This window comes from Oncorhynchus keta, chromosome 28, assembly GCF_023373465.1.
Source record: "Oncorhynchus keta strain PuntledgeMale-10-30-2019 chromosome 28, Oket_V2, whole genome shotgun sequence".
In the NCBI taxonomy this organism is placed as follows: Eukaryota; Metazoa; Chordata; class Actinopteri; order Salmoniformes; family Salmonidae; genus Oncorhynchus; species Oncorhynchus keta.
Window position 1 is genome coordinate 58,896,399 of NC_068448.1, and position 14,855 is coordinate 58,911,253.

Genomic DNA, 14,855 nt, shown 5'->3' on the forward strand with positions numbered 1-14,855 from the left:
CATACTTTGTCCAACCTATACTGTGAAAGTTTGAATGATGTATCCAACAGAGACAAGAAAAATACAATAACTTGTGTGTTATTAGTTTAAGCACAGTGTGTTTGTCTATGGTTGTGTCTTAGATGAAGATCAGATCAAATTGTATGACCAATTTATGCAGAAAACCAGGTAATTGCAAAGGGTTCACATATATTTTGTCTTGCCACTGTAGGACACCTTTTACTAGGAGAAAGAGTTAGAGTTTATGGGGGATGGGACGATAGCAACAGTGGTGTAAACTAGCCTTCACTTCCATGACATTACAGCAAAAAGACTGTCCAGGGTTGCGCATGCGCAGTAGCGCATTTGCTGCATCCACCAAGGTAATTGACAACATACCGGAGACACTGAAAGTATTGAAATTAATGAGTTATTTTCACGAGAAGGGACCTCGGAAATTCGTAGAACACTAAATGTACATCCAAGAAGCAAACGTCCGTAGAGATACAAACATATGAGTCACGTCTGGTTGTTTATTTATCACGTTCAGACTTCTGAAGCTGTTGAGTCGCTAAAACTCCTTGAGCAGTCCAAGGTAGGACTTTTTCCCGTTATCCCGTCAGCACTGCAGAGACTGTCGTAATTGTCGCAGGGTAGATGTTCAGTCGTAACTGCTCTGCATTTTGTTAGGTAGGCTACTGTTCGTGCAGAGAATGAGAAAATACAGCAATGCACCACATATGATAGCCTATGGCTCTATGCTTTCTAAGGACGTGTGGTGGTGTGCATCGAGGAGGAAAGCTAAGAAAACGTCAAAACGTTCATATCGGTAGAGTTTCAGAGTATTGCTATTTTGAAATGAGGCTCAATGTTATTACGTGTGTTTACGGTATTATTAGTGTTATTACGATCTGCCTTGTTACAGTTTCAGGTGCTCTGATCATTATTGTGTTGTATAGGCTACTGTACCCATGGATCCGATACAATCTTCAACCTACACTGTACATACAGTACACAGTAAAACATTGATGATGCAATTCATCTGTAGCAGTTTATAGACGTATTTGAATATACCCTTAAAGGGGTAATCAGCTGTTGCTACATCCATTTATTGACTTAAATTAAATATGTACCGATTGATTATTGAAGAATATAACTTACATATGACGTGAGCTTAGTTCAACTGTCATACCCCATCAGAACCCAGCATATAAGCTTGTTTTACTCCAATGTTTGCAAACCAATATAAAACGTTAAAACATTATTAAAACTATCATTTTGATATCTCGGATGGTCAGTCCTTGCATCCATAGCTCTGTCTATGAATTTGAGAGTGGTTACATTTGAAGAGTTTTGTTCCAAATCACTGTATATCCATTTTCAAAAATGTTAGAAAATGAGCTTTTATTTAAAAAATAAATTATTAAAGCGATTGGTGTGTTTTTTCACAATCTAATCATGGCATAAAACATATCAGTTTAGGGTTTCAATACAGAGTCAAATAATCATGTTTTTGCTAAATGCTACATAATCGCCAAACTCCCAGATAAATAAGTAGTACTGCTAGGTTTTACACAGTCAAATGTAACAATTAACTACATTTTAAAGAAATAAATGTACAAATGATTTGTGACATCAAAACAGTATTCATACCCCTTGACTTATTCCACATGTTGTTGTGTTACTGCCTCAATTCAACATTGATTAAATAGATTTATTCCCACCCATCTACACACAATAACCAATAATGACAAAGTGAATACTTGTACATTTATCGAAAATTAAATACAGAAATATTTAAGTATTCACACCCCTGAGTCAGTACTTTGCAGAAGCACCTTTGGCAGCGATTACAGCAGTGAGTCTTTCTGGCAAGTCTCGTAAGAGCTTTGCACAACTGGATTGTGCAACATTTGCCATTATTCTTTTAAAAAATCTTCAAGCTCTGTCAAATTTGTTGTTGAATCATTTTCAGGTTTTGCCCTAGATTTTCAAGTAGATTTCAAGTAGATTTAAGTCAAAACTGTGACTCAGCCACATTCACTGTCTTCTTGGTAAGCAACTCCAGTGTAGATTTGGCCTTGTGTTTTAGGTTATTGACCTGCTGAAAGGTGAATTCATCTCCCAGTGTCTGGTACAAAGCAGACTGAACCAGGTTTTCCTCTAGGATTTTGCCTCAGTTTTGTCTCTATTCCGTTTCTTTTTTATCCTGAAAAACTCCTAATCCTTAACAACTACAAGCATACCCATAAAACATGATGCAGCCACCACCATTCTTAAAAATATGGAGAGTGGTACTTAGTAATGTGTTGTATTGGATTTGCCATTTTTTTCGCAGTATTACTTTAGTGCCGTGTAAACAGGATGCAAGTTTTGGAATATTTTTTATTCTGAAGAGGTTTCCTTCTTTTCACTCTGTCAATTAGGGAAAGGGAAAGGGGGATACCTAGTCAGTTGTCCAACTGAATGTATTCAACTGAAATGTGTCTTCCGCATTTAACCCAGACCCTCTGAATTAGGTTAGTATTATGGAGTAACTACAATGTTGTTGATCCATCCTCCATTTTCTCCTATAACAGCAATTAAACACTGTAACTGTTTTAAAGTCACCATTGGACTCATGGCGAAATCCCAGAGCGGTTTCCTTCCTCTCCGGCAACTGAGTTAGGAAGGACGCCTGTATCTTTGTTGTGACCATGTTCAAATGTCAGCTTTTTTTATTTACCAATCTACCATTAGGTGCCCTTCTTTGCGAGGAATTGGAAAACTTCCCGGTTCTTTGTGGTTGAATCTGTGTTTGAAATTCACTGCTCGACTGAGGGGCCTTACATATAATTGTATGTGTGAGGTAGTCATTAAAAAATCATGTTAAACACCATTATTGCACACAGAGTGAGTCCATGCAACTTGTTATGCGACTTGTTAAGCACATGTTTACTCCTGAATTTATTTAGGATTTCCATAACAAAGGGGTTGAATACTTATTGACTCAAGACATTTCAGCTTTTCATCTATAATTTAAAAAACGTAAATAAGAAAAACATAATTCCACTTGAACATTACGGGGTATTATGTGTAGGCCAGTGACCAAAAAATCGAAACCATTTTATATTCAGGTTGTAACACAAAAAAAGTTAAGAGGTGTGAATACTATATCCAGTACCAGTCAAAAGTTTGGACACACCTACTCATTGAAGGGTTTTCCTTTATTTTTAAAATGTTCTACATTATAGAATAGTATAGTGAAGACATCAAAACTATGCAATAACAAATATGGAATCTTGTAGTAACCAAAAAATAGTAAAATATATCAAAATATATTTTAGATTTTAGATTCTTCAAAGTAGCTACCCTTTGCCTTAATGATAGCTTTGCACACTCATGGCATTCTCTCAACCAGCTTCACCTGGAATGCTTTTCCAACAGTCTTGAAGGCGTTCCCACATATGATGAGCACTTATTGGCTGCTTTTCTTTCCCTCTGCGGTCCAAGTCATCCCAAACCATCTCAGTTGGGTTGAGGTCAGGTGATTGTGGAGATCAGGTGCAGCACTCCATCACGCTCCTTCTTGGTCAAATAGCCCTTACACAGCTCAGAGGTGTGTTGGGTCATTGTCCTGTTGAAAAACTAATGATAGTCTCACTAAGCGCAAACCAGATGGGATGGCATATCGCTGCAGAATGCTGTGGTAGCCATGCTCGTTAAGTGTGCCCTGAATTCTAAATTAATCACAGACAGTGTCACCAGCAAAGCACCCCCACACCATCACACCTCCTCCTCAAATGCTTAATGGTGGGAACCAAACATGCAGAGATCATCCGTTCACCTACTCTGTGTCTCACAAAGACACAGTAGTTGGAACCAAAAATCTCTAATTTGGACTCATCAGACCAAACAACAGATTTCCACTGGTCTAATGTCCATTGCTCGTGTTTCTTGGCTCAAGAAAGTCTTTTCTTCTTACTGGTGTCCTTTAGTAGTGGTTTCTATGCAGCAATTCGACTATGAAGGCCTGATTCACACAGTCTCCTCTGAACACTTGATGTTGAGATGTGTCTGTTACTTGAACTCCTTGAAGCATTCATTTGGGCTGAAATTTCTGAGGCTGGTAACTCTAATGAACTTTTCCTGGGTTTTCCGGATTGACTGATCTTCATGTCTTAAGTAAGGTAAGAATGGACTGTCATTTCTCTTTGCTTATTTGAGATTTTCTTGCCATAATATGGACTTGGTATTTTCCCAAATAGGGCTATCTTCTGAATAACACCCCTACCTTGTCACAACACAGCTGATTGGCTCAAACGCATTAAGAAGGAAAGAAATTCCACATATGATCTTTTAACAAGGCACTCTTATTAATTGAAATGCATTCCAGGTTACTACCTCATGAAGCTGGTTGAGAGAATGCCAATAGTGTGCAAAGCTGTCATCAAGACAAAGGGTGTCTACTTTGAAGAATCTAAAATCTAAAATCTATTTTAATTTGTTTAATATGTTTTTGGTTACTACATGATTCCATGTGTTATTTCATAGTTGTGATGTTCACTACTGTTCTACAACTTAGAAAATAGTAAAAATAAAGAAAAACCCTGAGTAGGTTTGTCCAAACTTTTGACTGGTATTGTATATTTTAAATTCAATAATTAAGTGCAGAGCTGTGAGATCTGTATGTAAAAATGTAAATGTTTATATTTTTGTCATTTAGCAGATGCTCATATCCAGAGCGACTTACATTCATCATAAGATAGCTAGATGAGACAATCACATATCACAATCAAATATACATAATACAAACATTCCATTCCAGCTTAACAATGGATATAGCATTTTGCAAAAGAAAACACATTTTAATACTCACCTAAAATCTATGAATTTAAAATCTGAGAACAGTCATATTTTACACATATGCAAATTTGTTTTTTAGAAAAAAAAAAAAATATATTATATTATATTTATTTGTTTATCCAGTTGGATTAACTTTCCAAATAGTCTACCTGACCACTCGGAGGCGTCCGCATGGTCCTAAAGCACACCGTTGCCTCGTTCTGTATCACATTCCAATGATAAAACTGGGGGCAAAAATGCAATTTCAGAATGTGGGAGGGACATGTCCCCCCTGTCCCCAGTGAAAGTTGTGCCCCTCCCCATAAGCAATAATTTCCGATAAAAAAACACAAATGTGAAAAATGTGAAATAAACTCCTGAATTCTTCATGCCTAATCCCTTATATATTTTTTTACCAAAACAGGGGCAGGGAAAACAATTTGTTATTCTTTCTACTGCTGATTGCTATTTTACGGTTTAGACTGTTAATATGTCTTCACATTTGACACACAATACTTTTTCCTGACAGCAAGGTGAACATAACAAATATGTCTAAGAATAATCAGTTCTGCCTAGAAGGCACTGCTTGTTTAGCGATATCTACTAATAATGTGCTTTTAAGACACAATGGAATAAGACCCTTATACTGTATCTCAAACACGATGGGAAAAAAATTCCACTAGATCTAGTTGTTGAATCTCTAGAGATTGAGATAACGCTCTACCTAAGGCTAGGTGATAAAACACGAGAAGATCAATGATCAGGGTGCCGTGGAAATGGATTAAAGAAGCTCGAGGTAGATGGAAACACCATATTGTCTCAAGGCTAATACGTACAGCTCTCCCTGGTGAGGTGAGAGAGACTGTTTTGTGTTCCAAATTGAAGCCTTTTCAAAAGGCTTCTCATGACAAAAACTCCAATGATCGAATACAATACAATACAATTCTAATCTAGCTCAAGATGGAATTCTTCCTTCAGCACAAGTGGCCTTTCAGAACCAGACAAAGGTTGTGTCTGAGGAGAACACTCTTTCCCACCTTGACTGTTCCTATATTACATGGCATTTGAAACTGGGGTACACCACACACCCACTCTGTCTGCATTAGCAGTGCACTGCAAAACAAAACTATCTGCTCACACATTGTTTCTGGGCTGGTCAGGGCCCGATTTATTTTGGGAAACCAGGCCCTGGTCTGGTCTGATCTCTTCTGGTGTGATCTGGTCTGGTCTGATGTACTTAGCTTTTGCCTTCTGACATAAAAGACAAGTAAACAATACCTCCTCTTTAAAGAGCAAGGTTTAGCCCACCACATGCAGTAGAAGCAGAACATGTTTAAACAATGAGACAGTTGTTAAAAAGAGCATAGTTGTGGAAGGGTCCTGGAATAGACTGAATCACAATGATTCCCCATCTCATTCTGAGCTGGTAGTTACTGGAGTATGTATTCCTTCTCATCTGCTGTGGAATTAGAATCAGGTCTCTGCTTTTAGATGTCCGTGCTTGTCTGCTCCGTTAATATGCATAACATCATAGAGGGTATCGAGATGCATGCTGCACACACAAGCACAGGGCCAAGGTTAAAAATGTAATGCCCCAGAGGCAAAGCACTGTGATTCACTCTAAATTTGTTGGAATTAAATCCACCCTTAATTGATTGAAAATGGTCAGTGTTATGATGTTAAGTTTAATTTAACATTTGCTCATTCAATTCACACCACTCATATGACGGTGCTTTATACCTGTAGCAATTGTAGCCTGATTGTGTAGACAGTTTTTCTAGACAGTGTTTCTTCTAGACAGTGTTTCTTTGAGCTACTAAACCAAACAAATACCTTTCTCTCTCTTTCTCTCATGAGAAGTTGAACACAAGGCTATTCACTGAAATATGTTGTACATCATAAACATGTCCCTGTATATGACAGGTACTTTTCAGCTATGCTCCCCAATGCTCCCCAATGCCCCCTTGTGGTAATGAATATGATAGCAATGTATAGCCTGCTAAGGACCAGAATAATGTGTAATCCTGTCAAAAGCTCATATAGAGAATCAACATAACATCATATCAACTCATGCCAAACATTTAGAATGAGTACATTGAATAAAATAAAACATCTGTGAGAAAACAAGTGAGATGACCTGTACTGCAATCTTAAAGTGTCTCAGAGTAGGAGTGCTGATCTAGGATAAGTTGTAACTTTTCGATCATAATTAATACGGGACTTCTATTCTTAATTGTTTTATGAATACGTCCCCAGGTTTCTAAAGGAGGAAAACCTCTTGTTTTCTACGACAGTAGCGATAGTGTCAAAGATTGTTTACAGGCTCCATCTAGTGGTTAACTGTAGTAGTTGTAAATAAAAGTTTAGGCACCATACATACAGTTTTCGAATGGAACTCTAATTAGTGTCCCTTTGTATACAATTTTACAGTTAATGCCACATTGTGGTGTACGGAAACATGCCTGCAGTCGCAGAAAGATGGGAGCCAAGAGATAAGAGGAAATTCTTCACTTACCTGCTTGTGGAGGTAAGATTGTATTATTATGGAGAATTGTTCCCTTACAGATAAAAATCACATGAATTCCACATGTTAACACATGTGATCTTGTGTGAGCACATGTGAGAACATGATCTCATGTTAAATAAATGTGACAACATGGGGATGTAAAATGTCAACATTTCACATGAAAAATGATGTGAAAACTTGTTTTTGGAACATTTCACGTGACATTTTACATGTTAAAATGTATTTTGGGAATCATGTGAAACCATGTGTGTTTAGAATACTTCACATTTCACATGTGAAATGATCCGCAAACGTGTTTTTGGAACACTTCACGTGAAGCCAACGCCGAAGTCGGCTCAAAACAAAAGTGACCTAGGTTAATTAAGCACATGGAGTATCGAGTCGTAATTCTGTGTTTTTACATGCAAAAGTGATTTCTTTTGATAAATATGCTTTTTTCTTCCTTCTCAATGAAAACTAGTTTGAAATTTCGAACATATATTTTGTATGGAAAAGAGACGTCGTATGTTTCTGAATGATGCACCATGCTGCCTTGTTCACAACATGACGGAGCAGCGCAGATTGCTGTTCGATATGAGAAGGGTGTACCTCCCTCACATATTTAGTTTCATGTTGCTTTACATGTTGCCACGTGTTGTCACATTAACTTCACATCAGATCACATTAGTTCACACGTGAAATTCACGTTGTTTTTCCATAAGGGCAAGGACCATATTGGCATTTTTGTAAGATGTTCTCAAGACATTTGTTTTACCAGTCGTCAGGACCTCACGTGATGGCCTCAGATGGTCCCAAAACATTATAAGTAATGAAATGGTATGGAGTTTTAAAGTAAGTAGTATGCTGTTCATCTAAATTTGAACACACAACCTCTGGATTCAAGGTGTGCTGATCTTTCTGCTGTCTGCAAAGTCTGTAGCATTCCTCTACACATTCATTACCCATAATACATCTGCACATAGCTAAAGAGTGGCATCTGCACTGCTATTTTAGTTAGCACTTAATCTGACTATTCTCTCATCATTGATTTCCTTTACCTATTTCAGATATTTCACCATTCTCTGTATAGTTTAATGTTGGCAGGCATATTATTCTGCTTCAGTGTTACTCCTGAATCGCAATGACAAGTATAATAGTTTTCTTGAGTGTATTTTTAACCAAGCTGATATTTACTTAGAAGTCAAAAGTGTAGGAATAGAGGTGAAACCAGCCATTGACACAGACATGGTAGCAGAAATATCAGAATGCCGTGAACCAAGAGGTTGTGAGTTCAAAGCCCAGGTGAGGACGCGTTGAATAATAATTACTGTATGAATAAACATGTCAAATATGTAAGAAGAAACACTGTATTTTAAAAGCGCTGTGTATCATAATGACTCATTTCTGCAACATGTGAAGTGTTCCAAAAACACATGTATTCACATGTGAAGTGTTCCAAAAACACATGTATTCACATGTGAAGTGTTCCAAAAACACATGTATTCACATGTGAAGTGTTCCAAAAACACATGTATTCACACATGTGAAGTGTTTCACAAAGTGTTCCAAAACACATGTAAGTGTTCCAAAAACACATGTATTCACATGTGAAGTGTTCCAAAAACACATGTATTCACATGTGAAGTGTTCCAAAAACACATGTATTCACATGTGAAGTGTTCCAAAAACACATGTATTCACATGTGAAGTGTTCCAAAAACACATGTATTCACATGTGAAGTGTTCCAAAAACACATGTATTCACATGTGAAGTGTTCCAAAAACACATGTATTCACATGTGAAGTGTTCCAAAAACACATGTATTCACATGTGAAGTGTTCCAAAAACACATGAATTTACATGTATTCACATGTAAAAAAACACATGTATTCACATGTGAAGTGTCCACATGTATTCACATGTGAAAAAACAAATATTGAAGTGTTGTATTCACATGTGAAAAAACACATGTATTCACATGTGAAGTGTTCCAAAAACACATGTATTCACATGTGAAGTGTTCCAAAAACACATGAATTTACATGTGAAGTGTTCCAAACATACATGTTTTCATATGTAAAATGTCACGTGAAGTGTCCCCGAAAACAAATATTTTCGCATGAATTCATGTTGTTTTTCCGTCAGTGTTATACTGTTCTAACTGTTTGTACAGTTTTGTCTTCTGTTAATTGGAGCGATTGTAAATCTAAATTAATTTCTAACAACTTCAGCTCCAGCTTGAAAATATTTCCTCTTCATTTCATTTCCTGTACCCTTAGGAAACACTGAACCCAATGAACACAATGATGTAGCCTTGAACTTCTCAGTTTTACTCAGAGATGTAACTCATCTCTACACATATTTACGAGGGAGAACGAGGAGACGGGATATGTGAAAATGTCACAGCAAATGAACTGAGCTGGCTCTGCGGGTTATTAACGCTTTTCACCTGCAGAATACGCAAGGCTGTTTAATCACGACTTTATTAGCATCACATGTTCTCTGAAAGAACATCATCACCATCATCATCATAATTGAACTCCACCAAAATCATCGGCCTAATCGTTTCACATTAGGTGTGAAATGAGCCTGCTCCTTCTCTCATCTCCTCCTCTCAATTTGCCAGAAGTGTGAACAATTATAGCCCACTTTGGCATCCTCACAAATGATTGAGACCTAACACAAACAGTTATTTACTAACAAAACCCACTTAAATATCATCATGTTTACTGACAGGAAAGTCCTATTGTGTACATTGATGACTAACCACCCCAGTTTCTCCGTAAATTGAAATCAAAGATATCATAGTTGTTCATCAGCATCTATCAATCCAGTGGATCTTACTTCATCTGTGCATCTTTGCCATGCATCAACTGTGCTTGGCATCTATTCATACTGTATATCTGTGTACGTGTTTCAGTTACTCCCCACTCAGAAAATATAACATCCCAATACATATGAATTATGTGTATGTCATGCAAGGTTCCTGTCCGTAATTTGCCTATTCTATGTAATGGCACACATGTATAATGTCATTTTAATGAAATAAGGAGACAAAGAAAGCATTAATGAGAAATGTCTCCGCCATCTGAGGAGATGTGAGTGTACTTTAGACCGGTGGGTAAAGACTGCCCACTTACATATCCTGGGAGTAGGAGAATGACGTGCTGCAATACCTACTGGGCCAACCAGGCTGGTGCTAGGAGGGAGTGGGTTTAGGGGCTGTTGAAGGCATTGAGTTGTTCCTGTGTTCCTCTGATGGGTTAGGCTGGGGATGTGTGGGAGAGAAGTGAACTGAAGGTCATTGTCAACTCATAGATAGACCCACTCTTCCAGTAGCACAAGCCTTGTTGGTGCAGTAAATGCTGCACATCATTCTACCCCTGAGGCTTCACTCCTGTGGTCCTCTGAGGGGTTAGAGGGGCTAGGGATGTGGGAGTGAGAGCAAAAGAGAGCCTAAGAGGTTGAAGCAGAGGCTGACTGGTCCCACCGCTCCTCTCCTCTCTCCCTCAGCCCAGACGGAAGAACAGAAACAACACACAACAGTCCTGGCTCTGGAGAGAGAGAAAGAGAGTGGGGAGCAGTCTGCCCCCTCAACACAGAAGTCTGACAGTCACATATTTTCTATTTTCTTCAGAGCGACTGCCTTTAAAATAAACAAATCCCTTTGAAAATGGCCTATGTGACATCGATATGAGTCAGAAACAGTTAATCTAGTGTCAAAATGGACTAACTAGTGTAAATACAATAATTTTGGTCATAAAGTCTTGTCTAAAACGGAGTTGGGAACATCTGTGTGTTACAACGGGTAAATTATGGTTGGGTTTTGATTTGATGATGTCCATTTGCCCACTAACATGTGGTGAACAGCTGCAGTGACTGCTCTCTATCCAACAGCATAATGAGACAGCAGCCCGACTTGGTTTACATAAGACAACACATTGCACATTGTTTTTCTTGAGAAATACTGCACCAAACACCTTAGTTAGATGTAAAATTGGGCAACAATAACATCTTCGGCAAAAACCTAAAAAATAATTTACAGATTTCTTGAGTTATCTAAGATTCATTCTGGGGATTTTGATGCATTGAAATAGGCTACTGCCTCTACAGTGTCTCATGGGGGACAAACATAATTCATCCAAACGTGGAATCAGTTAGAATTACACACCTCCAAGCCTGAATGTCGTTTTTCTAATGAGCAACAGAAAAACCCATGTGCCAAAGCTGCTTGGATGTTGGAAATGAGCATATTGCTTTCTCTGCTTTTCCTTGCGTTTAATGTAGGTTATTGTTATCACCTAAACTGTGGACACCATGCCTGGATATTATCTCAGAAACATTCCATTAACTATTTGTATATATTCAGAAATGCTGGCCTCTGACGAGCTTGCATGCAGTACATTCAGGGCATTCACACCCAATGTACTTTAGCAGCCTACATTTGAAGTGTTGAATCTGCCAGTACAGAAGAACACAGGGGCCCTCTCCCAGACAATGTAGTACCAAGTCTCTCTGGGCTCTCAGTATCACAGCTTGGCCTATTTAATACACTAGATCATCACAGTCCTCCGTCAACTTAAGGGCTCCCTGAAAGCTCCACACAGCTCTCCTCCTCGCTTCCTTTGTAAAAGACACCACAGAGGCCAATCCTCTCCCGCTAGCTCCCAACTCACTCCGTCAGCAGCCTAACTCCACTCGGGCAGAAAGCACTTCAAAAGAGAAGAAGGATACAAGAGATGGCCCAGGAGGTCCACGCCAGTGACAGTCTTTCTATCTATCTCTCTCTCTCTCTCTCTCTCTCTCTCTCTCTCAAATTTTATTTGTCACATATGCCGAATACTAAAGGTGAAATGCTTACTTACAAGGTCTTAACAAACAATGCAGTTTTAAGAAAATATAATTAAGAAAATATTTACTAAATAAACTAAAGTACAATTTTAAAAAAAGTAACACAGTAAAATAACAATAACGAGGCTATATACAGGGGGTACTGGTACTGAGTCAATGTGCGGGGGTACAGGTTAGTCGAGGTAATTTGTACATGTAGGTAGGGGTAAGGTGGCTATGCATGGAGAATAAACAGCGAGTAGCAGCAGTTTAAAAACAAAGGGGGGTTAATTATTCAGCAGTTGTATAGCTTGGGGGTAGAAGCTGTTGGGGGTAGAAGCTGTTGAGGAGCCTTTTGGACCTAGACTGGAGTCTTTGAAATTTTTTTGGGCCTTCCTCTGACACTGCCTAGTATATAGGTCCTGGATGGCAGGAACCTTGGCCCCAGTGATGTACTGGGTTGTACTCACTAGCGCCTGTAGCGCGTTACGGTTGGATGCTCTCGATGGTGCAGCTGTAGATCTTTTTACGGATCTGCGGGCCCATGCCACATCTTTTCAGTCTCCCGAGGGGGGAAAGGGCGTTTTTGTGCCTTCTTCACGACTGTCTTGGTGGGTTTGGACCATGATAGTTTGTTGGTGATGTGGACACCAAGAAACTTGAAACTCTCGACCTACTTGCTACAGCCCCATCGATGTGAATGGAGGCATGATCGGCCCTCCTTTTCCTGTAGTCCACGATCAGCCTCTTTGTCTTGCTCATGTTGATGGAGAGGTTGCTGTCCTGGCACCACACTGCTAGGTCTCTGACCTCCTCCCTATAGGCTGTCTCATCGTTGTCGGTGATCAAGCCTAACACTGTTGTGTCATCAGCAAACTTAATTGTGGAGGAGGAATCGTGCTTGGCCACACAGTCGTGGGTGAACAGGGAGTACAGGAGGGGACTGAGCACGCACGCCTGAGGGGCCCCCGTGTTGAGGATCAGTGTGGCATATGTGTTGTTGCCTACCCTTACCACCTGGGGGCGGCCCGTCAGGAAGTCCAGGATCCAGTTGCAGAGGAAGATGTTTAGTCCCAGGGTCCTTAACTTAGTGATGAGCTTTGTGAGCACTATGGTGTTGAACGTTGAGCTGTAGTCAATAAATAGCATTCTCAGGTGTGAAAGGGCAGTGTGGAGTGCAATAGAGATTGCATCATCTGTGGATCTGTTGGGGCGGTATGCAAATGTGAGTGGTTCTAGGGTTTCTGGGATAATGGTGTTGTGAGCCATGACCAGCCTTTCAAAGCACTTCATGGCTACAGAGGTGAGTGCTATGGGTCAGTAGTCAAACAGGCAGGTTACCTTAGTGTTCTTGGACACAGGGACTTTAGTGCCTTGTTGCAAACAATATGTTTATTCTGTACAGGCTTCCTTCTTTTCACTCTGTCAGTTGGGTTAGTGTTGTGGAGTAACTACAATGTTGTTGATCCATCCTCAGTTTTGTCCTATCACAACCATTCAACTCTGTAACTGTTTTAAAGTTACCATTGGCCTCATGGTGAAATCCCAGAGTGGTTTCCTTCCTCTCTGGCAACTGAGTTAGGAAGGACGCCTGTATCTTTGTAGTGATTATGTGTATTGATACACCATCCAAAGTGTAATTAATAACTTCACCATGCTGAAAGGGATATTCAATGTCTGCTTTTTTTTTACCCATCTACCAATAGGTGGTTGAATCTGTGTTTGAAATTCACTGCTCGACTGAGGAACCTTACATATAATTGTACAGTAGGTATGGGGTACAGTAGTCATTCACAAATCATGTTAAACACTATTATTGCACACTGAGTGAGTCCATGCAACTCATTATGTGACATGACTCCTTAATGCATTTAGGCTTGCCATAACAAAGGGGTTAACTCAAGACATTTCAGCATTTCATTTTTTATTATTTTGTAAACATTTCCACAAACACAATTCCACTTTGACATTATGGGATACTGTGTGTAGGCCGGTGACAGAAAATCTCTATTTAATCCTTTTTAAATTGAGGCTGTACAACAAAATGTGGAAAAAGTAAAGGGGTGTGAATACTTTCTGAAGGCACCGTATCTGCATTACAGTCTTAATCCACTAGAGGTTGCACTGCTGTTCTGTATTTCTCTCATTTGCCTCTGAAATATTACAGCAATAATGAACCAGGGTGTGTTTAATTGATATTCATATAGTTATATCGTATATATGCATAAAATACAGTATGTAACATTATAGACCGGAATTAATTTTCCTCCAATATAATCCAGCATTGCACCGTGGCGACCTCTTTAAAGAGAATAAGATATAACAAATGCATTTGTTACTCTCCTTTAAGCTATGTGCATAGTCACCAAGACCTTCCCTCATACATCTCACTGTGACTGTATCACATGGCCAGCGCAATGAACTCTTTATTTAATCTATCAGACATAGTCTAGATGTGAATAAAAGTAAAATACTCTGGCTTTGGTCTTGCGCTTTCATAGACTCGATTTATGAGGTTGTGGAATTTCACACTTGTCTCACGCATTTGAAAACTGATTATCCACCCGACTTTGCAAGACTTTCGTACTTTCTCATTCACCTCATTCATCTGAGTGCTTCTCACTAAGTGATTTCAAGCTTGTTAGGCAAAGGTCCCAAATGTACTGTAATCGCTATATTAGACAATTCAAAACAAAAAACACGGTTTGAAGTGAG

The 14,855-nt window shown here is 39.1% G+C and overlaps 1 protein-coding gene across 3 annotated transcripts in view; it reads left to right on the forward strand.

Annotated features, from left to right (window-relative positions):
- Positions 1-345: 345 nt before the first annotated feature.
- Positions 346-14,855, forward strand: part of LOC118361613 (phospholipid phosphatase-related protein type 5) — a 102,678-nt gene continuing 88,168 nt past the window's right edge. For all 3 annotated transcript variants that reach the window (XM_052483336.1, XM_052483337.1, XM_035741684.2), the window contains exons 1-2: positions 346-574; positions 7,234-7,330. In XM_052483336.1, coding sequence (XP_052339296.1) covers positions 7,262-7,330 — 69 coding nt within the window. In that variant the 5' untranslated portion in view covers positions 346-574; positions 7,234-7,261. The remainder of the gene's footprint in view (positions 575-7,233; positions 7,331-14,855) is intronic.